This window comes from Corapipo altera, unplaced genomic scaffold, assembly GCF_003945725.1.
Source record: "Corapipo altera isolate COAL_440 unplaced genomic scaffold, ASM394572v1 1, whole genome shotgun sequence".
Taxonomy (NCBI): Eukaryota; Metazoa; Chordata; class Aves; order Passeriformes; family Pipridae; genus Corapipo; species Corapipo altera.
The window spans coordinates 11,171,870-11,196,620 of record NW_020884873.1 but is presented as its reverse complement, the minus strand read 5'-3'; the positions used below and the strand labels follow the sequence as shown (position 1 = coordinate 11,196,620).

Genomic DNA, 24,751 nt, shown 5'->3' with positions numbered 1-24,751 from the left:
ACAGAACAGACTTTTCATACAGACCCCTTTGGCATGAATCTTTGATCCAAATCTTTCCATACATACAGCCACATCAGTATGCCATTAAAAGTTCTCACTGGACCTGTGCATTAGAAATGAGGTGTCTGCAAGCAGCTTAGATACACCATTCATGTTAGAAAATACAGCAAAGAGCAGCAATACTTCTGAATATCAATGTTATTTTTAAATGTCTTCTGGAGGTAGACTAAAGGTAAACTAAAATTCATTTTATCCTGAAAGGTGACAGCTGGGGTGAAGCGGTGAGGCCAAAAAACTGTAAAAAGTTGGGAGGACCCAGTCTCACCTGTGCTGTTAGCCCATCAGCATTGCTCTTCATCTCAGAAACATCTCTTATATTTCAATATTAACAGCTTCTTTAATGTCTGTGTTGTAGTGCGGTTCATCTCAATTGTTAAAATTTGTCTCAGCTACCTTAAAAACGGAATTCCCACTGATATTCTTTGTTTCTCACTACACATCCATAATTAATTGGTTAACTTATTTTTAGGGATACTGTGTGCAGTCTGCAGTAAAAAATGGTCCAAAAAGACAAGCAGACCTGAAGAACTTTTGTATCATAGAACTGAAGCAACTATTTCCAAATGCTTCATATACCAATAATAGAGAGATGTTCACAGAAATGCATGTGCCTTCAGATACTTCATAAACAACAGCGATCAAAAAACAAACAAAAAACCCCTTAGACTGCCTTATGACCAAACAAAGCAGGAACAAATTATTTGCTACTAATGCATATGCATTGATTTGCATATTTCAGGTGGTATTTACTACCTTTCTAGTTAGTCATCTCTATATCACTCGACTGCTCTAACCAGACATTCAGGTTCTTTCCATGTTGCAAAGCTGTAGGAACCATCACAGGGCTTATAAAATGTGCCTCAGCTCCTAGGTAATGATTGGGTTGAAACACTCAGTGGGGCCTTCTTTTTCTCTGGTTCTTAAGGAAAAGTTAGCATAGACACAACACCTGAGTTTAAGACAAGAAGAAATTCTACAGGGTGAATCCTTCCTTCTGGGTCTAGAAACTGGGTTGAAAAGTCATATAACATTTTCTGCATCCTTACTTGAACAGAAATACTAAAAGAAGCAATCTTGTAGTGTGTTAACAATTCTGCATAAACACCAACCCTGCCTGATGGTACATAAAGCTAAAAGTTAATAAAATCTTCACTAAAATACTCTGGCTGTTCGAACAGACTGAGTTTGCTTTTTAAACTGAGGCTTATGTCACTTACAGTTTTTCTCAAAACATTTGCTTACTCATATATTTATCACAGAAATAGCCTTACCTCAGCTGCATCTTGCTGGTGCCTGTAGACAATTGCATTTTTTATGGTTTGGATAAAAAATCCATTCAGTTCCTTTTGTTTCTTGTTTGGAAAAATGCGTAGCAGTGGGATCATTATGAATGGGAAAGAAACTGTAAGATATTTTAAAGCAGAAAACATTGAATCAGACTGTGAAGGCATATAATAGTCTTCCCCTCCCGCTTCTTTCATTAATATTATAAAACTCATCAAGTGGGATGTGTTCCCTTTGTGAAACTTGTTTTTTCCTCTCTCCCTCTTTTTCTTCCACCCTCACAGGCTGGTAAAGGATTTCCTTTTAGAAATGCCATGCTGTCCAGGACTCTCCTGCCAGACAGATGCCTTCCAAGTTTGCTTTCACAATGCTTCAGGATTTTGGTCCAGCTTTTTGATGCCACAGAGCCACCACAACAAAGGGGAGCATTATTTCCTCTACCTACCCAATTACACAGAGAAGGTGTGGGATCTTGAACTAGCCTGGCAGCTTGTGGCACCAACCTATGAAATTGTGTAGTGTTCATTCTCATTTACAGTTTTCCAGTATTAGGGAGCATACAAGAAGGATGAGGACAAACTCTTTCTTTATCAGGGCCTCTTGCAATAGGACAAGGGCTACTGGTTTTAAACTAAAAGAAAGCCAATTTAGATTAGATATAAGGAAGATATTTTTCACAATGAAGGTTGTAAAGCACTGGAACAGGTTGCCCAGAGAAGTGGTGGATGCTCCATCCCTGAAAACATGCAAGGTCAGCATGGACAGGGCTCTGAGCAACCTATCTAATTGAAGACATTTCTGCTCATTGTAGGGGGTGTGACTAAATGACTTGCAAAGGTCCATTCTAATCCATACTGTTCTATGATTCTCTTTTATTTTGCTTCTCTAAACAGGTCGCACATTCTGGAAGAATGGTCTCCAGCCCATGGCCTTCATAGTCAGGAACTAGAAATCTGAGTGAAGTCTTGCATCCTAATAAACCCCTCATTAACTTATGAACAACGTAAAACTAACAAATCAGTCATTGGACAAACCCTGTCCTGGCAATAGAGCAATACAGTGTGGAAATTCAGACCACATAATGAATCGGCAGAAGAGATGAACCAAGGAATCCAACCTCAAACCCTACAAAGACTTGCTTTAATGAAGGGTACACTCTTAGACATGTAGGGGCACATTTCTGTCCCTTAAGAAACTGGTCACAAATCACACTTCGCAATCAGGTTAAACATTAACCCCGGGACAATTTGGATACACAACTCCAGAAGGAAACAGTTCATGTGCTGTGAGTCCAGGTGCAATCTGTAATGCCAGCAGGATCAGATGGGCACAGAAAACTTTGCCATTGTGCCACCTGACATTACTGAGTGCAGGTCTAGACATCAAGAAGATAAAACTTCAATAGGATTGATTATGGTGTGGCTTCCTCATCTACAATTCTTACTGCCCTTGAATTAACAAGACCATCATCACCATGAAGCCTTAGCTTCTGCGTCCTAGAATTAAATGGCTTTATACCTCACTCGTGCATTGCTATCTATTCATCTGACAATAAGTGCATTCTTTTCACGATGCCTGTTATCTTTATCCTTTATAGCCACTAACCAGGCTGCTGCTGCTATTCAAAAAATAATTGGGAGGACTTACACTATCTGCTTATGCTCCTCCACCTCTTTTCTGTGGTGGGTTGTTAATGTTGTTAGTAGATGGGATTTCAATCTCTACCATGTTCAAAAAACTTTACACTTAAGTGCTGTTACTCTGGTTTTAATGAGAAGTGTACAAATACCATAAAAACTGCAGGACCCAGAAACTTTTCTCTCAGATGAACCTGGAGCATTGTGTTCCAAGACTCTCAGTTTCTGGAGCAAGTTTTATTAATGGTGACAGAAGCTGCAGCGCATATGGTGGAAATCTCAAGGGTGTATTTGGCCTGTAGGTTGCATTCTGAACACCTCTGAAATAAAGTCAGCTATAAATCTTCCTGCAATGGTTTCAGTATGTTCAGAATGACTTTTAGGAAGTTACCATAAGGAAGAAAACAAATGTAGACTATACTCACGGATTAGAATGAGGAGAGGCTTAAACAAAGACATTTCAAAGAATGTTCTACAATTCTTAACAAAGGGGTCATCAGGATTCTTCTTGGAATCCACATCAGTACCAAAAGCTACGCTACCAACGACATCCAACGTAAAGCAGTTGTAACACCTGCATTGAATTGAAGAATTATACATTGTTATCTACAAATCACATATCCATTAGTATCTTGCTTCTACAAACATCACATAGCATTAATTTTTGCCACTGAGTTTCTTTTTCCTTTTAGATTTGAGCTTTGCCAACAAGAGATGTTTCCATCATTCTGACAAATGCTGATGCTTAATAACAGTCACCTTCTCTCCACATATAAAGTGAACATATTTTCATTTCGCTCAATAATTCCATCAAAAATTTATTAGAAATAAACAGTTTAATTTTTTATTACCTAGAAATCAAAGGCAACATGTCGTCAGAGATTCATAAGTATTTTCTTAGTATGCATCCTAATAAAAGAGATCACTCCTTTCTCATTTTCAACTGCAAAACCCAGTTGAAATCTATTACCAGTCCCGCCTAAACTCTCAGAGACAAGAGTTGCTTAAATAAAATAACACTGCTTAAGGATTTCCTTCCTCTTCTCTATACCTCTGTTGTAATGTAAATCCATGGACAAAACCAAGAGGAACTGCCACCATGTGAAATCTGTATCTCTGCAGAGGAGCAGCCAGTGCTTCAAGAATTACAAATCATCTGTGGACCATGATCTAGAAACTTCAGAACTTACTGAATCTCTCCCTGCATATCTAACCATCTATCCAGTTGCCTCACCATCTTTATTTTTCTACTGGGCTTTAGCAGCTATTTAGTTTTGAGATAAGTGGACTGAGAATGTAAAATATCCTTGAAATTTCATTTTTCTGATCTGTGGTCAAGTCTGAAATGAATGTTCTTCTATGATCTCTTACAAAAGGCTAATTTCAGTCTCTGGGGTTTTAACCTGAATGAGCATGTACGAAGAGAAGGTCAAGAGTCAGGCCCATTATATCCTGTGTACATTGTGAAGCAGTATTTCTAAACTATGATCTTTGGGCGCTGTCATTCTGATGACACCAGATCAGATTTGAAAGATTACAACAATACTGCAAGGTGAAGTAACTTCTTTGGGTCTCCAACTCTTACAAACACACACACGAAAAAAAAGAAAAAAAGAATTTTTAGAAGCTGAAATGTTAAAAACAATAATTTCAGGGGCACTCAAACATTTATCTCTCCAAGGTACTGAAAAAGAACTTAAAAACTAAATTTTGACTTGTTGGCAAAACACAAAATGGCTAAAGACAACTAACATACAAGATCACAGGAGGTTATAGATATGGTATTTACATCCAAAATCAAATCCCAAGGCAATTTTGTGAAACTGCAGTGGAATAAGAATCACATTTATAACTGTCAAACCTGCTGAAATGGTAGTATGGTAAAACAACTGGAAGATCATGTTCTGAGATGGTCAACATCATTCATTTATGCTTTCAAAAGTTCTTTTCTAAAATGCCTCTTGAGAGGTGAAACCCTATAATAGATCAATAGCTAAGAGACCAGGCAAAGACAAAAGAAAAGTGGAAAAAAGGGAAAAGTCTAGAAGGACTCAAAAGGTCAATTTTCATCAGAGCACTCAGCTAGTGTAATATATCTTGAGGTTTTATAGCATCTCTTCAGGTGATAAAGAGATCTCTGTACACACACATACACTTGCATGTGTACATGTATACATGTCCTTGAAAAGAGATGAATGAACTGTGGCTAAATATCCATTTCTTCAGATGAAACAATATTATTTGTGCTTCTTTAGTTTGAGGAAAATCATGAAGAACTTCAGAGGGCACTGACCAACCCAGCAAATGAAGTGTACACAAAAATAGGACCTATTAGAAAGAACACATTCAAACCACTCATACGCTGCACTGCGTCCTAGAGAAAATGCATCTACTCAGAGAAGACAGTGTTGTGAACAGTTCAGTGAAAACCTCTGATGAAAGAGCAACAAAAAAGATAATAGGATATTAAATGCATAACAAATGAAAGCACAATATGGAAAATATTAAAACGTCATTTTATAAACCAGTGGTGCATTCTCATCTGGAGTACCGATCCCGTTGTTTCACAAAAGGCTAGTGTGCCATGAGGGGGGAATGTGAAGAATCTGGTAAGAATTATTAAGTGCTCAAAAAAACCTCATATAAAAAAAAGCAAGAGGGTGATGGACCGGAGATATCTGATATCAGATCAATTCTTATACTTGTACATTATTGGCAGACTGTAGTGAACAGACTGGGCAGGGATTGACACAGCCCTCCTTTCTGCTTCCAGCTGTTAAAACTTCATTAAACAACCACTAGAAATACATTAGATGTTTTACCAAAATTACTTTTCAAGTATGCAATGGTTGCCCCTGGGAAGAAAAGGAATTTATCAGACACATCCTCTATTAAACTATGATCTCCACTCTTAAAAATAAGGGAAGAAGAAAAAACTTTTATACAGTAAGTGAGTATTTAGAATAACTACTGCTACTGAATTTTTTTTTTTTAATCTGCTACTAATTTCTGGCATGTAGAACATACCTCTGGATATCAAAAGCTTTGCCAGAATCTGCGTAGACTTTCAAGTTACACAGCAGGATGTCACAGGCCTGGTTTATTAGTGGTGTCATCTAGAAAGGAACACATTGAATTGTGAAAAACATGAAAATCTTAAGGAAAAAAGAAACAAACAAAAAAAATTATTCACAATTATTTTTATCTGGTAAATGGGATGGAGCTCTCAGGTTCCTCTGCAAGTGTGGTTAGGCATTTATGCACAGGTAAGATGAAATGTTGGCACTGTCTGCTAAAAGTAAACCTACAAATTACAAGGGTGACCTTCTCCAGCTCTGGGCCTAAATACAAGAGGCTCTGTCACTTACCTGACCTATGCTTCTTGCTCACCTGTGGCTACATACACAGAGAGCTATCAAGCAAAAATATCCCCCTCTCTTTCTAATCATTCCAGCTGAAGATTTATCATGATCTGTATTTAGAGTACTTTACACTCAGGTTACATATGCTCCAGGGCAGAAAGAATAGTATTTTCCAAAGTCCTAAAGTCCTGTAAAGGTATTGGCATCAGAGTCCCAGCACTTCCATCCTGCTGTCTCTCGGTTTGAGGGATTTAATACGTACATTAGAAAACCACCCTGCGTACCACTACAGGTAGTTGAGGGCAAACTGCTATTGCTACACGAGGAAAGGATTTTCTGGATGATGCCATTAAATGGACATTCACATGATTTATTCAACTAATTGTTCTTTCCAGTCACTGACACATGATGGTCGGGTAGACTTACCCACAGCCTGGCTGTAGCTCACAGTGCAACAGTCTCCTCTCTAGAGCTTCAGTGAAACCATAACACAGGCAACCAAAAAGACCTCATTAAAGTCTCTCTTTCTTTCTCTTTAATTTTTTACATATGAAAGGGATCAGACACTTCCTTGATTACACCAACTACAGGGGGAGAGGAAGAGTATAGCAGCAATCCAGCTGTGAACCTAAAGGAATTATGTCCTATGGCTCTTTCCCACAGAGACTGCCAAGAGATCCTTACAGCCTACAACTTAATACCACAGTCTTGCCTCAAGAATTATGCCAGGCACCCACAACACACACACAGAAACCTGCCTCTCCTTCCTGAACAACCTCCTTCAGCATAAGGATGTCAACAAACATGAGAACAGACTCGTCCTACTCCTCTGACATTTTTGTTACCAAAAAAGACTTACTGCAGCCTCGCCGCACTCTCTGAGAGCTGTGCAGCCTGCCCAGCCAAGTCCATTTTGCTTGGCACTTCTACCTCTGTGAAACTGGCATAACACTTTGTGCACAGGCACACTGCCATCCTAACACATGGGCAAGACTATACACAGTCAAAAGGCCAACGCGGGAGCATCCAATATGTTTTCCAAAGGCAGAAGTCTGAGTCAAGAATGTGTCTAGCTGCTCTCGAGGTCCCGTGCCTATACAGGAGAAATTTCATTTCAAAGCCGGGGTGATTTGGGCTTTGCCACAGTCTCACAAGACAATTCTGACGGCAGATTAGTATTTGGTAACAGTAGCTGTTATGTGTTTGAGAGGGGTACACCATGTTGTGTGGCAGTTCTCTTTCCCTTTTGGCTTTCCAAAGAAGATCCCCTGCAGTGAGTTGCTTCTCAAATGGTTCAACAACATTAACACATTTCTGTTCAACAGACTGAACCGGGGTGAAATATTTTATAATCTCTGAGTCCAGCCCCTCCAATGAATTGAACCAGTCAAGGAGAACAAAATGAAAATCCGTATTTTAACAGGTATGATGTTTCCTAAACAGATGGTGATCATTTCAGATGTTCCTGTTATTGCCTTATTTTCTCTTTTTTTTCATCACATCACCAGATCTGCAACCACCCAGCTGGTTGCTATTGCTCTTCAACAGCTGGCAGAGATATCAAGGGCACGTCTGGCCAGGGCATCCCACAGCACCTCTGCACTTTCCTCATTCCACCAGCTTTCAAAACACTGTTGCAATTCATTTCTAGCCATAAGGTATTTTTATTAGTAAATCTAACAAGGAAAATAAGGAGGGGGGCACATGGATTTGATTTATTGTTAGCATGATAGGACAGTCATATCGATGAGACAATTATTTGTGTATGAAAGCTACAGGGGATATCTACTCAGGAATCGTAGGTTGTGTTTGAGTTTTTATTCCCTTGGGGGGTATAAATTAGTCCAAGATTGCGAACTACAAAGACCACAGACTGAAACATTCTCAAGTCCCTTAACACCCCAAACTCTTTGTCCAATTGTCAAGAAAAATACTGCTGGGGGAGGTGAAATATACCAAATGTTGAAAATCAGCACAGAAACAGACTCATTGATCTACACTGCCTTGGTATCAGTGACTTTCTATACATTCTCATTTGCCAGTTAGAACATAAAACCTGCATAACCTCCCTGAGATTCAGCTCTTGGTAGGTAAACAAACCCCAGCTGCTCTGTGTTCAGATTGGCTGAGAGGAACAGGATGAAGAAAAATCTAAACAATATGGTCCCTGTAAATATTTGATCTGCCAGTTATCTAATAGCAAGAGTAGCCCAGAGTCCAAATTTCTTTCTTTTTGCCAAAGAAGAGCATTTGGGGTTAGGGTTTTCATGATGCCAGGGGCTTTGCTGTTTAAATCCTGCCAATACGCTATTTGGCACATAACAACAATTAGTTTCTGCTTCTGCGTACACACAGCGCACGTGGAGGTTTGCACTGCTCAAAGGCCATCGGAATCACGTTCCTCTAGTTAGATGTGGCTCTCGGTATTCATTAATATTATTATTCCCCTTATTATTAGCACAGTAAACTAAAAAGTAGAAGGTTGGATCATGTTCACTGTAGACAGACACACTGGAGACTTTACTGTTCGCATACAGAAGGAGAAGTCGCATTGGACCTCTTGTCCCACAAATGTCATGAAATATAAAAGGAAGGAGAAGGAAAAAGAATACATCCCTAAAACAAGAATTGCTTCTGTTCCAGATTTCAAGTTCCTGAATAAAACCAGGAAAAGACTGGAGTGTCAGGAAGATTTTTGTGAGTGGATTTGTTCCCATCACCTGACAGTGGGCCTTGCTATTCCTGGGCACAACTTACCAAAATGAGCAACTCAACCAGACACTGACCCGTGGCTCAAGGATATGCACATTTCACATATCAGTTTTTATGTTAGTTATTTGATTTGCCTTAGGTGAGCACGCTTGCTTTGCCCAGCAACAACAACAATTTCCAGAGACCCTCCCAAAATGCCTTTGACCACCGTGCACAAACAGAATAAGAGCAAATCAAGGAAATCTTAATGGTTGGACTGTCAGATCTTACGTCCTAGTGGGACGTGAAAGATCTACATGCCTGAGAGTGACACTAGAGGATTTTCCTGCACTGTTCTGCCACGTTATCCCAAGTTCTGCTTTGTGTCTCCCTTCATTTGAAAGAAATGCCTCAACACAAACTCCACTTCACAGGTTATTTAGGACAATGCTACATTATGCTGTGCTCTCTCCTCTAATTTTTGTGTTTTAATGGTTTGTTAATGGAGGAGAGGATTCCTAGCATAGTGATAGGAGATGACAAGACTACTGCAGCACCATCAGAATAAATAAAAATCAATAGGTTTTCTGCTGGTGTTGGCTGTAAAAGAGAGCAAAGCTATTTATCAAGTCTGACAAGAGGTCCAGAACTGCAGGATCATCACAGGCACCACAGTAAAAAGAAGAGGAATAAAATAAGAAATACTAAATAGGGAATCAAGATCAGTACAGTAAGATCACTAACATGTCAGTTTGTTTCAATACATAATAGCTGAGGAAAGCATGACAGGAACACTGGGAAATTATTCTTTTACTTAGAGCCTCCAGGTATTCATCAATTCCTCATGAATTACATCTTGGATCAACTTTCAGTGATTGGTAATATTCCCATTTAAAAGATAAAAGTTGTTTCATGTGCAGAGAATTTACGTGGCTTCTGTCAGATCACCCACAGGCAGTCAATGTCAAAACTGAAAGTGAAATTTCTTGGGTCTCCTGCCTCTTGTCTCTCATTTCTCATTCTTGGTGCTCCCATAGCAAAGGCACTATGAAGGGGTCTTACTGGAAAGAACTTATTATCAGATCTGCTACCAACTCCAGTGGCATGTCATATGGGATGCTACCAAATCTTACTGCAGGACCAAGCTTAAAAGTCTATTGCCTTATGCTATGCTCACCACCACTATAGTATTTGTATTTAATGTTATCTGGAGCCAAAACCTCCTTCACTCAGAGTGGACTGCTGTCGTGGTTTGAGAGCCCCAAAATCCAATTCTCGAGTCCAAGCTCCCCTCCCTCATCTCAACTGCTTTACTAATCTTCACATGCTTATTGGAAAAAGAAAATTAAAAAGGGATAACACCCAATATATAGAAATCCATAAAAGCAACAGTGAAACAGCGCATGGCTTTTAAAGAGAATTTGAGAAAAGAGAAAGAGAAAGCTAGAGAAGATGTCAGAAGCTCTTGAAAAATGTTATGAAAATAACTCTCTGCATACATGCAGCAATCACTATATGGGCTACCCAACAGCTCTATAACCTCTAGTTTCAGTTCATTTCCTGTAACTGAAAAATTAAAAATTTCTGGAATCAAGTTTTTTATCATTTGGTGACTGGCTGTTGGAGATTTTTGTCAAACTAAGGGGAAATTCCTCAAGCTCAGCAAACTTCTCAGTGACATTACACTACTGTGGAGTGACAAGAGTCACAGCAGCCAGGTGCCTCTGTGGAGCACTGCAGGTTAAATCTTAGCAAAATACATTAGCTCTGCCTTGGCTCTTGTCCTCCAGCCAGGTTAAAGTAGATGACCAGTTTCTCATTCTTGCTAGCCCAGAAACTGTCCCTTCTTGTGTTTTTGAAATGGACTTATCAGGAACCATCAGTCTCTGGCTCTTGGTGCATCTTTTATCTGAAGTGATTGTTATGGGGAGCACAAGGAGTTGTTAACATTTCTTGCTCTGTCACAGGCTAACAGCTCTCAGTTCTCTCAGAGCATCCAGACAGACAAGTCTATGTTTGGAGTGGCACTAGGGGCTGCAGCACTCAAGGAACCACTCAGCAGGTCTGCAGTCTCTCCAGCATCACTGGGAAGTTTGCATACAGGAACAAAGGCAAGGCAGACATCCAGAGTGAACAGAGAGGAAGACTTTGGTGTGGAATTTTATCAGAGCTTGGACCTCTGCAGCAAAAGAATCAATGTCTTGGGAGAAAAAATAAGTGCCTAGTAGTATTTATAAATATGTATAAAATAACATATCCAGGTTATTATGCAATAAATTAATACCAAAGCTAGCTTGCTTGTAACTGCTTTGAAGTACAGAGGAAGGGTTTATTATAAACAGGATGTCTTCTACATAACTCTGAATACTCTGTAGTATGGCCAATAGTAGAATATGGTATTTTTGTTTCCATGCTGCTGCAGAGGTTCTGAGAGAGTACCAAATATGGGAGAGTAAAAAAGTGAGATCATAATTAATGAGCATCAATTTCCTTTAAGAAGTGTTGGTATGGCTTCCAAATTAAGCAACAGCAAGAAAAGCACATGGGCAAGGACTTAAGTTGCATTAACTTCAGATCCCAGGATTGTTAATGTATTTGGGTAGAAAATGAAATGTGAGGCTGAGGAGCACATCCGTTCAACAGCAGTTCTTAATCTCATATGGGTTTACTGCAAGTGTCTCTCTGTGTCAAAATGGACAGACTTCTGCTGAAGGCATGGGAGAGAGGAACAAAGCTGAGCTTTTCAGAGAGACCTGCCCCATTCCTCTTTTTCCCACTTGGTGTAGAACGGGAGGAAAAAGTAACCATTTCCAGGTCACCCTGAGCCCATGCACAGTCACACCCCTTCCACAGAGCTTGGAAGAGGCATCATGGGGAAAGGTGATTATCAGGCTAAAAATAAAGAGCTCAGTCTTTGCATGCGAGACAGCTACCAGGCACTGGTCAGCCCTCAACTCTACCTCCTACCACTATTCCTTCGTTCCAGCTCCACCAACAAGCATTGCAAAGGGAGTGCCATTACTTCTCCTCCCAAGTCAGTTTGATCAGTCAGACCCTGCAAACCCACGTGTGCCCAAGCAGGACACCCGAGGCTCCGCTCGCTTGCCCTCACTGTGCTCCTCAGCCAAGCCTGCCCGGTTGGTGCCGGCAGAGGTTGCTCTCCGCAAATTGAGGGGAGAGCAGTGTTATCTTTTGTTAGTCCGCCAGAAAAGAGCTGATGACCTGCAGTAAGATTAATTTCCACCAGGAAAATGCAAAACTCTCCTCTTCCCACCATGCCATGTGCACCTAATCGCTTGCATATTTAAACATCCTTGCCCTGCTAAAATTTCGTGATGGAGCCGGTGACAGAGCAAATGTCGGGGCGCATAACCAATGGCATTGTCAGTCGTGATTAATCAGCATCTCCACCAGGCTCACGGCCAATTAGAATTTACCATAATAAGGAGGTGACAGTCGGTGTTGCTAAGCAACCTCTGTCTATAGAGCTGGGAGAGGCAGACACATTTAGATGTTACTGTGGATTTCGACAGCGGCATGTCAAAACAACACAAGCGTCTGCCCAGTGGAAAATTTTACAACCCAGGACTGGGCACCAGAGTGAGGCATGATTCCCTTTCAGAATAAAATACGTAAAGGAAAAGGTGATTTTTTGGTTGTTGTGGAGTTGATTTTTTTTCCCCTTGAAAGAAGACTTTAACCAGTCAATCATTTATCTGTGTTTAATTAAGAGATATCGTGTCACTGCAACAGGACTTTGTTACCAGGTAATGGGCTCCTATGGTTGAGCAAATGCTGATACATTTATAGGAAATTAGCAGCAGGTCAGCACAGAGACATTTATTTTCAGTCAGAGGTATTTATCTGGCAATGACATTCTGTTCCAGTGACTTATTTTATTATATGAAAGGATTAAAGAATAAAAGGAGGAGGGGAGGGGAAGGAGATGGAGAAATGAAAATAGACTGATAGCAGTTCCTGTGTTAATGTGAGAGTTGCTGACTCTGCACATCATGAAAAGCTATGTTCCAACTGGGAGCAATAACCTTTCTGTACTTTAGCTTACTCCTAACAGGATAGGGAAGATGTAAGGGTCCTTCTTGAGTATGCTACACTTTCATGGACAAAGTGGCTCATATAGAGGAAGACAGAGGATCATATCCTCAGCTGAGCTATTCTGACTTTCACCAGTCTATGACCTGGACCATGCTGTACTTATGGTCTACTGCAGGTGCTCTTCAGGCCTAAATAAACTGGCACAAAGTAGCAAGTTTTACCTATCCTTAATATAGACCTACATAAAGCAGCTGCCTGCACAAGTCTTCTAAATTACGAAATCAGAACTGTCTACACCTTACCTCTTTCAGTTTGGTGTCGCTGAACGCTGGGGTCAGGAGGCTCCGCACATACTTCCATCTGTCATCTCGAAGACAAAGGATGCTGTCAAGCATTGGCTTGGAAATCAAGTTCGGCTTCTAAGTCAAAAGAAAGCATAATTCAGTTTTAACACAAATGCAACTGTAGCTACTCAAGGCTCTGGAACTTGGAAAAATTGGCCATGAATGGCATTGCACTGCTGTCCCATGATGAGAGAGGTTCGAATCAGTCCCAAACACCAAGCTAAACAAGGATGAGGCTGGAGAAAATTTCTCTTTTGCTGCACTTATTTCCTCTTGGGCTTGTAAAAGCCCTGGGCCAGCCCAGTTACTCCTTGCTCAGACTGTTCCAGTTCTGATGTTCGTGGTTTTCTCCTGAGATTGCCTACATTGAACCCTGGCTTCTTTCCTCCCTTCCTAAGGTGACTAGCAAGAGGACTTGTCAACACTCCCTCTCTGTGTGACGAGTGCCAACGCACCACATGCGGGTGTTGGTGGGGGACATGATTTCTGGTGACAGCTGGTATGTCAGACTGTTACATGCATTTTAAAAGTCTTCAGAAAATATGTTGATTAGAAAGCAAGTCCCAGTCATTACTCTGCCTAGAAGGAACACTCTCACTAAGAAGTTGTGGCCTATGACTCTTACAGCTGCAGCTGCTGTCAAATATAGTAGCTCAAAGCACTTTCCCATGAAGTCTGTACCCAGGTTACTACCATGGATTTACTAAATTTTAATCCCCCCCACCATTTAAGAAATTCCTATCCAGAGAACAGTGATATTCACCAAGAATTAAAAGGATATAAAAGGTGAAAGTGTGTTAGGAAACAACACACTTCTGCCTGGAAGAGGCATCAGGAGATGTCCAGCACCACAGCAGAATCGACTACAACTTACATTATTGTCAGAAGATGTTTCCTAATTGTTCCTGAAGGCTTTATGGGGTTCAATAACCTCCTGACTGAAACTCTTCCAGTGCTGGAGTACTTCTACTGTGGTTGCATGATCTCTTTTCCTGGACCATATGACCTTTAGTCTTTGTGCTGTCACAGGCATAGAAACCAGCTTATTCTCCCCAGCTTTGCAGCAGCCCATATATACAGAAGACTATAATAACCACTAATCATATTGCTGCTATCTACCCCACATAATGCCAATGTGCTCAATGCATATTATCAGTCATGTTATCTGGGACTGACTGTTCAGTGTTGTTACTGTCCCTCTGCATAGTCTTGTTGATTTACTTCTTTCTCAACGTACAGTCCCTGTGACCTGACAAGGTGCTCTAGGCAAAGAAAGATTTTTTTTTTTTTTGCCATATGTTCTGCAAGCTATATTCCTTTCTATTGACTCCAGAATACTACATACCACACCGTGACAATGTACTCATGTACTGGCTTGTGATTCCTTGCAACTCTCAGATTTTTTTTCTGAATAGTTACTCTCTAGGAAGTTATTCCCCAGCCTTTATCATTAAAGCTGGTTACTCCCAAGTCACATATAGAACACGTCCTTGTTGAACTTTGACCATTCTTTTTATGTCTAATTCTCCAACTAACCAACACCACTTTGAATTTTAGTGGTTTCTTTCATCCTTACCAGCTTTCTACATAAATTGTTAGTGCACTTAGTAACATCATCTAACTCATTAACAAAACTACAGAACAGTACTTGCAAAGAAGGTACCTCTGGGCTCCTCCCTTTCCTTCCAACAGTGCACTGTTCCCAAACACTTTTCAAGTCATCTTCAATTGGTATTTCAGGCATTGTACAGCAATGTCCTCTGGACAAACCATCCTAAAGTTGGTGGGTGCAGGTGGAAGGTGTACACTTCTCTAGTTACCAGGATGTACAGAGACACTCATTTGTGCATGTGAGATGTTCTGGATACTGCAGTGGCAGTACAGTCCCCCATGTTATCAGTAGCAACAGTATCCACTGTACTGGGAAAGACCCAAACAATCCAAGGATGCTTTGGCTTTCCCAATGCCATCTGTTGATTCCTTTCACCCTCTAACCTTTCCTTTCAGTCATTCTTTCATTACTAATGTACATGAAAAATTAATTCTTACCACCTGTAACAAACCTAGATATTTTAATATCATTTTGTGCCTCAATATTTCTGATTTTATTGTCACTACATGCTATTTTTTTATCCTTCTTGGAAATCTGACCTACTTTCCACTCTGTAAAAAACAACTTCTCTTTAGGAGCCATGAAGAGCTGGCAATTTAGCTACGCTGGTCTTCTAGTGCACTTCCTTAACTTTTCTCCTTATTGGAAGAGTTTACACTTAATATTGTTTCTTTAAGGAGCTGCCAGCTCTCCTTAACACCTTTTTCCTTTACACTTGCCAGATTCTTACTACACTGTATAAGCCTGTAAAATGCAGAAGCCTATTTTATATTGCAAACAGGCTAATGGGATAGTTTTACATGCAGCAACACCATTCAGTGTAGTAAACTAATGTCACTGGGCTGACACTACAGACCACTTTTGAGCAGAGATGAGTGGTTTTCAAGTAGAAAAGTACATAGCAGGATATTAAGCTGAAGGAAGAGACTGACTTAGGTGCTGTCATCAGATGACTACTGTAAGACAAAACATGGGTTCTTTTTTAATGTATACATAGACCATTCTATTTTGTGCAATAACAAGAAAAACTTGGGACAAGCTGTCAAAGTTGAAGCAGTAGGACTGTTTTCTCTGAGTCTGCTCTTAAAATAAACAATCTGTTTTCTGACTTGTCAGTAGGTATCTTTCCTGAAGTAGGTATCTATCAGAAGTCCAGCTAGAAAGGCTCACTGGAGCGCTCCCTCATTTGTTACAGATATTCAAAGACACAGTAGAATCAGAAGAAAGAGGCTCTAGACAATTGGAAACGAGCATCATCCTTTCAGAAAGCACTGTATGCCAGCCTCTGCTTCACAGTTCTTATGTGCTGCTAGGGAAGCTGCTTACACTAAATCTCGACTCAGCTGGTCACCAAATAACTATTCCTTATATCTTTGGTCTTCAGTTTCCAACCCTGAGGGTGAGATTGCAGCACTCACTAAAATCAACAATAGGGAATGTGCCTTGATCAAGAGAAATGCACTAGTTCAAGAAATCAGGTCATGGAATATGACCCCTAAATTAGCAAATGCTCTCAGACCCATGTTTCAACCACCACCCTTCACTCCTGTTTTATAAAGAGGAGATATCACATCACCTCCTCGAGAATTGGTAACAACACATTAACATTTCTGAGGCACTCAGAAACTACAGTGAAAGAGCTGAATACCAAGTCCCACAAGGAAATGACCGATTTTGTCTTCCAAAGGTTTGAATAGCGTACAGGGGAAAAAAAATAGAAAAAATTATAGAGTAACACTTGGAAAAGTATTTTGCATCCACTCCTAAATTGAAGGCTGCCCAAACTGTGCACTCTATAAGACAAATCTCGTTTGCAAGACAAGGCTCCACTTGGATAATAACAGATGTGATATAAATCTCACTGCATTTGCCTTGAAAGCAAATTCCCTCCCTAAACCAAACACTCGCCTTAAAAAATGCTCATAATTGCATAAAGACTGTATATAGAGCATTCACAGAGAGGGACTCAGTTTCTGAACAAAAAGTGTGTTAACTATAATATTATAACTACAACAGTAACTACAGCATTGCCTTTCTAGCACTCTACTTTATGTCAGTATTGCTCCCTTAACATATTTTTTGTGTGTATAGTATTTTATACATATAAATGTTGCAAGGAATGAAAGACAATTCTGGTCATAAATTATTTTACTCTGTGTCTTTAAACTGGGTATGCAAAAATATGTTTGTGTTTATTGGAATAGCATCAGCATGACTAGCAGCATATAGCAGATTTCATTTATCAGGTTTTCCTTACTGTTTCTGCAAACACTTTCCTCCTAATTGTATAACCTGTGTTACAGGTTCATATAGCAGGAATGAAAATGGATTTGGTGTGAAAATGAGCCTGAAGTGTCTTAGTGAAAGATGAAGTGTCACCTCTCTCCAAATGGACAAAGTACTAGATGTATCTGAAAATCCTTTCTCTATAAAAATCACTAAAAAAATTACCATGGGAGGCAGGTGCAATATTTTCAGGAGTGGGATCTTGGTTTTTAAGCGGCAAAGGAGGTTGCTTTTAAGTCAAATGCAATCAGGCTCATGTTCCATCTATCATTATCTAAATACTCAATGATTCCTCTACACTTCCTTCTCCTGTGCAATCAACCATTTCTGACCGTGGTACAGTAATGCTGCATGAAAACTACTGGCAGCATGGTAATCTGTTGCAGCGTACCTATAAGTGTTGCTGAGTTCCCACAATCACAGACATGCCATCAGCAACAACGACGAAAATTGGAGGGATTTGCTTGCAAATAAATCCTTTAGAACATCAAAGCTTTTAAAACAGAAAACAAAACAATATTTGCAGATGAGCAGCATCTCTGCAGTTGATGCAAGAATTCCCTCCCCATAAAGGTGTTCCTTAGGCTGACCCTTCAGACCCAGTTATCAGTTTTCATCGTCCCTGAGTCAATTTGGCTTGCTCTGTATTACTAAAGAATTCAAGAAAGTGACTCTTCTCAGGCTCTGAGGCCAAGTGGAACAGAACACCTCCTCCCTCAAGGTTAAATCCCTTTCCTGAAAAGAATGGACATATCCAAACTGCTTATAGCCATGGTACATGTTCACCTCCTGAACTGTGCCCAGACCATGCCTGGGAGACAACTAATCGATACACGACAAAACCATGCTAAAAAAGCATGTCAACATGGACATCTGTAGGACCTACTCATGCACTAATATCCTGTCCCTGCTTTATCCTGGAGTAAAATTGTGATTCTTCTGTGATTCATACATCATTTGTTCCTTCTCTGAGTTTGTCACTAGCAGGCTAGACTGAACCTCTGGCAGCCAGCAAAGACTGCCTGGAGAAGGAGGAAGGGTAACAGCATCATGATGTTCCCTTAGAAACCTCACTCTTTAAATATCTTGAACAGATGAATCTTTGAAGAACCTAAAGTGTACCTTTAAAGACCCTTAAAAACCTACAATATAAACCACTCACCTCCACAGAACCAGCTGCTAATCTACTCCATGTGCTTTGACAACACAGCAAGAAATGAAACTCTATAAAACAGGATCTCAGAAACTTTGTTATCTTAAACTTAGACTTAATCATAGCCTAGTGCTAACAAAAAACAATCAAAAAAGATTTATTTCTACTGGAGTCAAACCTCAGCACTCAGTCTGGTGAGATTCAAACAAGGAACTGAGCTCTAGAGCACCAAAAATCCCAAATCCTAACAGTAACTCCAACACTAATTCTGGAATTAGTCATACCTAGCAAACACCTTTTGGTTTCATGTAAGTTTTCTTCCAGCCCTGCAGGCTTTGCAGTATTCAGTTTTAACTGGAATCCCATGCCCACTCTGCCCTGAACTTTAGCCCTAGCCTCAACGCTATGACCCATGCTAACGAGAGCCATTCACTCCTCTCTCCTCTAGCCTTTCTTTGGTACCTAAGGGCATTGCAGTATCTAGAGTCAAGTCTAACTCTGGGCTTCTCCCACCCCCACCCGTTTCCCTCTTTGGGGAAATTTTTGGTGTATGTTCCCAATACGAGGGGTCATTCTTCTCCCAGCCTTCATGCGTGCCATGCAGTTCTCTGTGTTAGCCCTAGCAGGGAGCAGCTCTAGGCTTTCTCTCCCAGGGCAAGCTCCAGAAGCAATGAGCAAGCAGCAGTGCTCGCATATCACCGGGTTAACTTGTTCATCTTCTTATTTTCAAAGAGAGTTGCTGTCCTGCTCTTGCTAAAAATGCACTTGTGGTTAAATATTTTCATCCTGTTTAAGAAACTGCCTTTTTAAATTGAATTTAATGAAATGAAAGTTAATAAAACCCGAGAAAGATAGTTTGTAGCATGAAGACAAGACACTATCCCCATACTTCAGACAGGAACTATTAATAAAATCTCTTTTTAAGATTACTCATTCAACTCCACTTGACTGACAGGTCATCACCACCAGTTCAGCCAGCAGGTGGAACCAGCAAACCCATGAACTGCTCATATGGTATTTCATCCAGTCAGTGGCAGTGGCATGACACTTAACAGATCAGTATAACACTGCCTATTAAAAAAAGTAACAGAAAAAAACCCAACCCTGAAATATCTCAAGGAATACATCTTACCAAGCCTGCAGTAAGTGGATCATGGAAGTGGGAAGGCAGAAGATGCCTCCATATATTCGTTTTAAAAACTCCCTGTTGGTAAACTGATACAGTACATTCTTTCAAACTTGCTTGGTGTTTTAAGTCATGCTCAGTTCCCCCTGCATTCATGACATTCAAAGACGTATCGTGTAGTGGTTTCTGATTGAGCTGGGAGAGCACTGTGTTGCATATTTTTAAAGCCAAAATAGAGTTCCTTTATGTCATATACCCTGTAGTTCATTGTCTTTTCCATCTGGAAGGTCTGTGAATACACAAATATTATAGCCACATCTCTTCAAAACATGTGAATTTTTTCTTTTCACAAATCATCTTATAATGGAGTAAGACCCAACTCCTTACCCAAAAATTAAAGCCTTTACAGAGGACAAAGGCCTGGCATTGCCCACTGAGGGCTGTGTCCCAGCATGGGAGACCACTGAGCAACTCCCACTCTTCAGCTCTACCTGTGAGGGACCTCCCATCCATTGAACACCCAAGGCAATTGCTACACAGAGGTGTTGTCTCTCCCAAAGCAGGTTCTCTCTTCATTTGTCTTTCCAAAACTCCATTTCCAAATCCTCAGATGCCACACACCCCACGATGCTGCTCCCGGGTAGTCGAAATCAGTCCTTCCTTGCCCATTAAAACTCTGTGCACAGATATTACTTCACAAACACTTTGCCCCAAATCCTCCCAGATCATCAACTCTGCTGAGAGTCTATTACACTTTTTTCCACCCTCTAGAAAAGTTCGTTTAAAACAAGTTTGATTTTAGTATTGTGATTTAGGAGGTGCTCTTGATCTTATGGTTGCAGAGGGAAAAAGAAAATCACCAAACTAACTCCAGAAAGCTTATGTTGCTTCGCAATTTCATAAAAGCGCCTAGTAAAAGTTTTCAGCTTAATTTGAAACCAACATGCCTGCGGAGAAGAGGAGAAAATATCCCTGGATTATCTATTTCATTAAGCTTTTAGGTTCTCCTTGGTCATTAAGGTACTTCAAGAGAGTGTTACAGGGTAGAATTGGTTTCAATGATTACAGCAATTGTCTTTCACTCTCCTATATAGATGAGACTATACAAAAAGGCATCTCCAAGCCCATTCTTTTGTTGTCAAGTCAGGATCTTCAGCAACTGACTAATGACTACCGTTCACTATTACTCACTGGAAAAATGGCACAGCCAACACCAGCTTACAAGCAAATACCAGCTTTTTTTCCCTCTCTGTGGCAAGTAGCCTGGAAACATCTGTTCTTGTCTTTGCAAACATTCTCTTAAGTCATGATTTTGTCAATAGAAACCAAAGCGAGTCATTGCAATGAGGTAAATATAACCATTCATAAATGCTAAAACAAACACATATGGCCTCCTGCAGTCTGACCCAGACTGATGTAAGTCACACGTTCCATTTTTTGGTGCAAGCAAGACCAAAATTAAGTCCACGCCTTCATCAGTTTGCATATGGTGGTCAGTTTGCATATTTCGGATCAAAACAATCAAACCAAAGAAAAACATATGCACTCTTAATTAATTAGGAATTTTGTGTATTATAAACAAAAGCAGGTTGCACTAGAGAATCCATATTCTATACACAGTGTCTGTTGTGCCGAGAAGCAGTTTTTAAACATGTTTAAATCTACTTTCCAGCTGACGTAACTGGACTTTTTAATATCGGATAAAGTTATAATACTATTAAAAGCCTCTCTGTTTATCCACACTTTTCCTTGAGGAAAGGTTGAGGACCAGAAAGTTCCTTTTACAGATTTTAAGCAGTATTTGGAGAAAAATCAGTCCCTAGTAACTTCTGGTACAGATCTATTTCCATGCTTTCAGTCATTGGCATACATAGGAATGACAGGCAATGCCCATAAGAACTTTGGCTAGATCTTTTATTTTACACAAGACCTCTGTATTCCATAATCTGCTCATTCAGAGATATGTCTGCAGCAACTCTGAAGCTTCTAGAGAGCACGGAGAGAGACTGTAAGTACTACACAGCCTTCCACTGCCTGTGTTCTTGGCTGCTGACCCCTCCCATAATCCTGACCCAAATGCCTTGGGTATGCTGTTAAATATCTCAGAAAAAGAATTCACCAAAGCTGAGCACAGAGTTGTCCAAGCTGCCACGACAGCAATGTAGGAAAAGTCCTGCATCTCCTTAAGGTATCACTTAGGAGTGAACTCAATTGGACTTAGAGCATTCATTCCCCTTGTGAAAAGGTGTTAAGCCCCAGTTCCTCTCAAAAGTCTGTTTATATAAAACTATCTTTAGAGAAATATACATGAGTAATATTTCACAGTGATATCTGAAACCTCAGCCTTCATGATCAGCAATATTTCGTAGTAGTATCTGAAACCTCAACTTCTCTGATCCAGATGACTGTCCTATCAGGCTGCAGAGATTCACTAACTTCTCTACCACAGATCCCATGGACCACATGAAATGTGGAGTAGCTTCAACACAAAAGGCTGCAAGTGCATCTTCCCACAGAATCACCTATAAGTTTCTACATAGGGCACTTCACAGAGAGATGAGATGAGTGCCTTAGAACTATTTCCAGCAGGTATTATTCCAGCTGCTGCTGAAATCACCAGCTCCAAGGGATTCAAGGCACTTCCAAGCATTAGTTACAGTTGAGCAAGACTTTTAAACCTGTATTGTCAAATTAAGCTCCTCAAATAGGGGTTAAATGCTTAGGAATTTCTGATTACTAGCAGAGGCAAGATAGCCAGGTGAAGGGGAGGCTTACCAACAGCTTAGTTTAAAAATATCACTTGTATGCAACATTTTTATTCAGAGAAGAGGATATATAAGAAATGTCATTTTTTTCATGTATTTAATATTTTATTGACAATTTTGGCTTGACCTCTTTCACACAGATGTTGTAATACAGAAATAAAATTATAGCGGGGCCAGTCTAGCTTAACATCTCAAAGCACTGAGAAACACTAAAAATAAACAAGCGAGTAAGTGGCAAACTATGACTGAAAGTTGAAAGACTTTTTAAAGGGTTTCTCTCAGTCTTCCAAGTTCCCATGTAACACCTAAAAATTGTTGCCTACTATCCCATTTCTTGTGTGACGACATCCTGATATACAAAATATACTTCAAATTGTCATTTATCTATTTAGAAACAGAACATTTGGGATTAATATTTCGGACCAATGATCTCCAATACGTGCAAACCAACCCAAGGAAAAAGTATTTCACCTTTTTTCCCACCAATGCCAAAAAGAAAATTTGAAAACAATGTTGAACAAAGTAGATAAAAGTTTGCTTATGAAGACTCCTCATGCTTTAAAAAACACCAAACCAAAACAAAAAACCAAACAAACCAACAAACAAAAAAACCAAACAAAAACAAACAAACAAACAAAAATGGGTCCAAGATGCTATTTAAATCAAACTACTGAATAAAAAGGCTATTAAAAATTAAAAACATGGATGCAGTTTCCAGCCTAGGAAGTCAACCGTGGACAGTCAGATGTTAGGAGGATGTTCTATAGGTAATATCGCTCTGCACTTGCCCTGTTCTTCTACTCTTTCTCTAAGCATATGCTGCTAGTCAGAGTCAGAAGACTCCCTGGCCAAATACTTATCTTTTTATGTTACTTTGTCTTTAAAAAGTCATTCAGAAAAAGAACTCCAGGTCAGCTCTAATGGCAGGATGACAAGCTGTCAACAAATCACATTTGCAGTATCTGCTCAGCTGAAGAATTTGAATTCCCTGCCTGGTACTTCACAATTGTTTCTAATTACATTGAGTAGATATTTACACATCAGGGAAAAAAATCCAAACTTCATGTATTAAGATATCCACATCTATCTGTCAAAACATTAATGCATTTTCCTGATCGCAGTAGCTGCTTTCATTCCTCATTTATTTGTCCCTCAAGAAGAGCTAGGCTATAAAACTTTCTCAGTAGTTGCAAAGCACACTTTCAGGATTTTTATCTTCCAAGATTTCATATTTGTGGGTTTTTTGTCTGGTTTCAATCAAATTAAAAAAATAAATCCTAATTTATCAAAGCATGTCAAAGCATGCTTATATGAAATAGTGTTTGTACATTTGCCTCTTACAAATTAATTTGAGCACATCAAGAATTAAACGTTTGTCATAAGATAATTTCAAGAATAATAAAGACCTATTGCACACAGATAAATTACAGGACTTATCATGCGTTCCCTGGAGCTTATAATTTCAGTAAAACAGCCTTACTTCACAAACAACCTGCAAGCAGACTGTCACATCGCTCTTATTTCATTTCTTCAAGGAGAGAAGCTAAAATGTTCCTCTGAGTATCAGCAAGTACCTCGTTCAAAACATATTAACAATATCAGCTACTTTTGCATTCTCAAACATATTAGACTTGGAATAGCAAGTAGTGCAGTGTATGAAGCATAAAGCACATCACCATATCTTGTCATCTTAATTAAGAGTTCTAGGACAAGATAAAATTTTAAAATGACCAAAAACCCCACAAATTGGAGCCCACACCCCAGAGCTCACCAATCCCTTTCTCGACAAACAGGCTTCCTTCAGACAATGCATCATTTGGGGGGGGCCTGTTTCATCACTCTGTTGCTTCAGTTTTACTGTGTTGTCACCATGACATGAAACTAAGGGGACGGGTCAGAGCCTGAGTCCTCCCCACTTATGTTGCCCAAAAAGCCAGCACTAGCATTTCAGGCACAGACAGGCTGGAAGCTCAGCAAATGCACACAGTGACAGAGCAGGATTTGGGATTTAGATTCTCTTTCGTCGAGTGCCCTGGGAAGTAGTATGTGCCAGCCACGAGAATGAGACACCTGCAACCTTTCACTGAAGACTAACACCACGACAGCCAAGCATACATAGAAAGGTAATGGGCAACCTGAGTGGAGGTTGCCCTAGTTCTGCCTGCTGGGACTTCCTCTGTGAAGAAGAAAAGAGGCTTCACTCTCTAGAAGGACCACACACCAGTGGAATTGCCAGGCCGTACCCATACTCGGCACACACATCACACTTGATTGCATGCACCCAGCAAATTATTAGTATTTGCAAGTTATTTGTATCTGCACTTCCAAGCCCAGCTTTATTGGTGGGTGGAAGCTGTAGCTCTCAATCATCAGTG

General features: G+C 40.1%; 1 protein-coding gene across 10 annotated transcripts in view; it reads right to left on the bottom strand.

The window, feature by feature from the left end:
- The window catches only part of TBXAS1 (thromboxane A synthase 1), a 251,881-nt gene that overhangs the window by 87,675 nt on the left and 139,455 nt on the right, over nt 1–24,751 (bottom strand). For all 10 annotated transcript variants that reach the window (XM_027660819.1, XM_027660828.1, XM_027660809.1 and 7 more), the window contains 4 exons: nt 13,393–13,509; nt 6,009–6,097; nt 3,407–3,555; nt 1,332–1,462 (listed from right to left, as the gene is read on the bottom strand). In XM_027660819.1, coding sequence (XP_027516620.1) covers nt 1,332–1,462; nt 3,407–3,555; nt 6,009–6,097; nt 13,393–13,509 — 486 coding nt within the window. The remainder of the gene's footprint in view (nt 1–1,331; nt 1,463–3,406; nt 3,556–6,008; nt 6,098–13,392; nt 13,510–24,751) is intronic.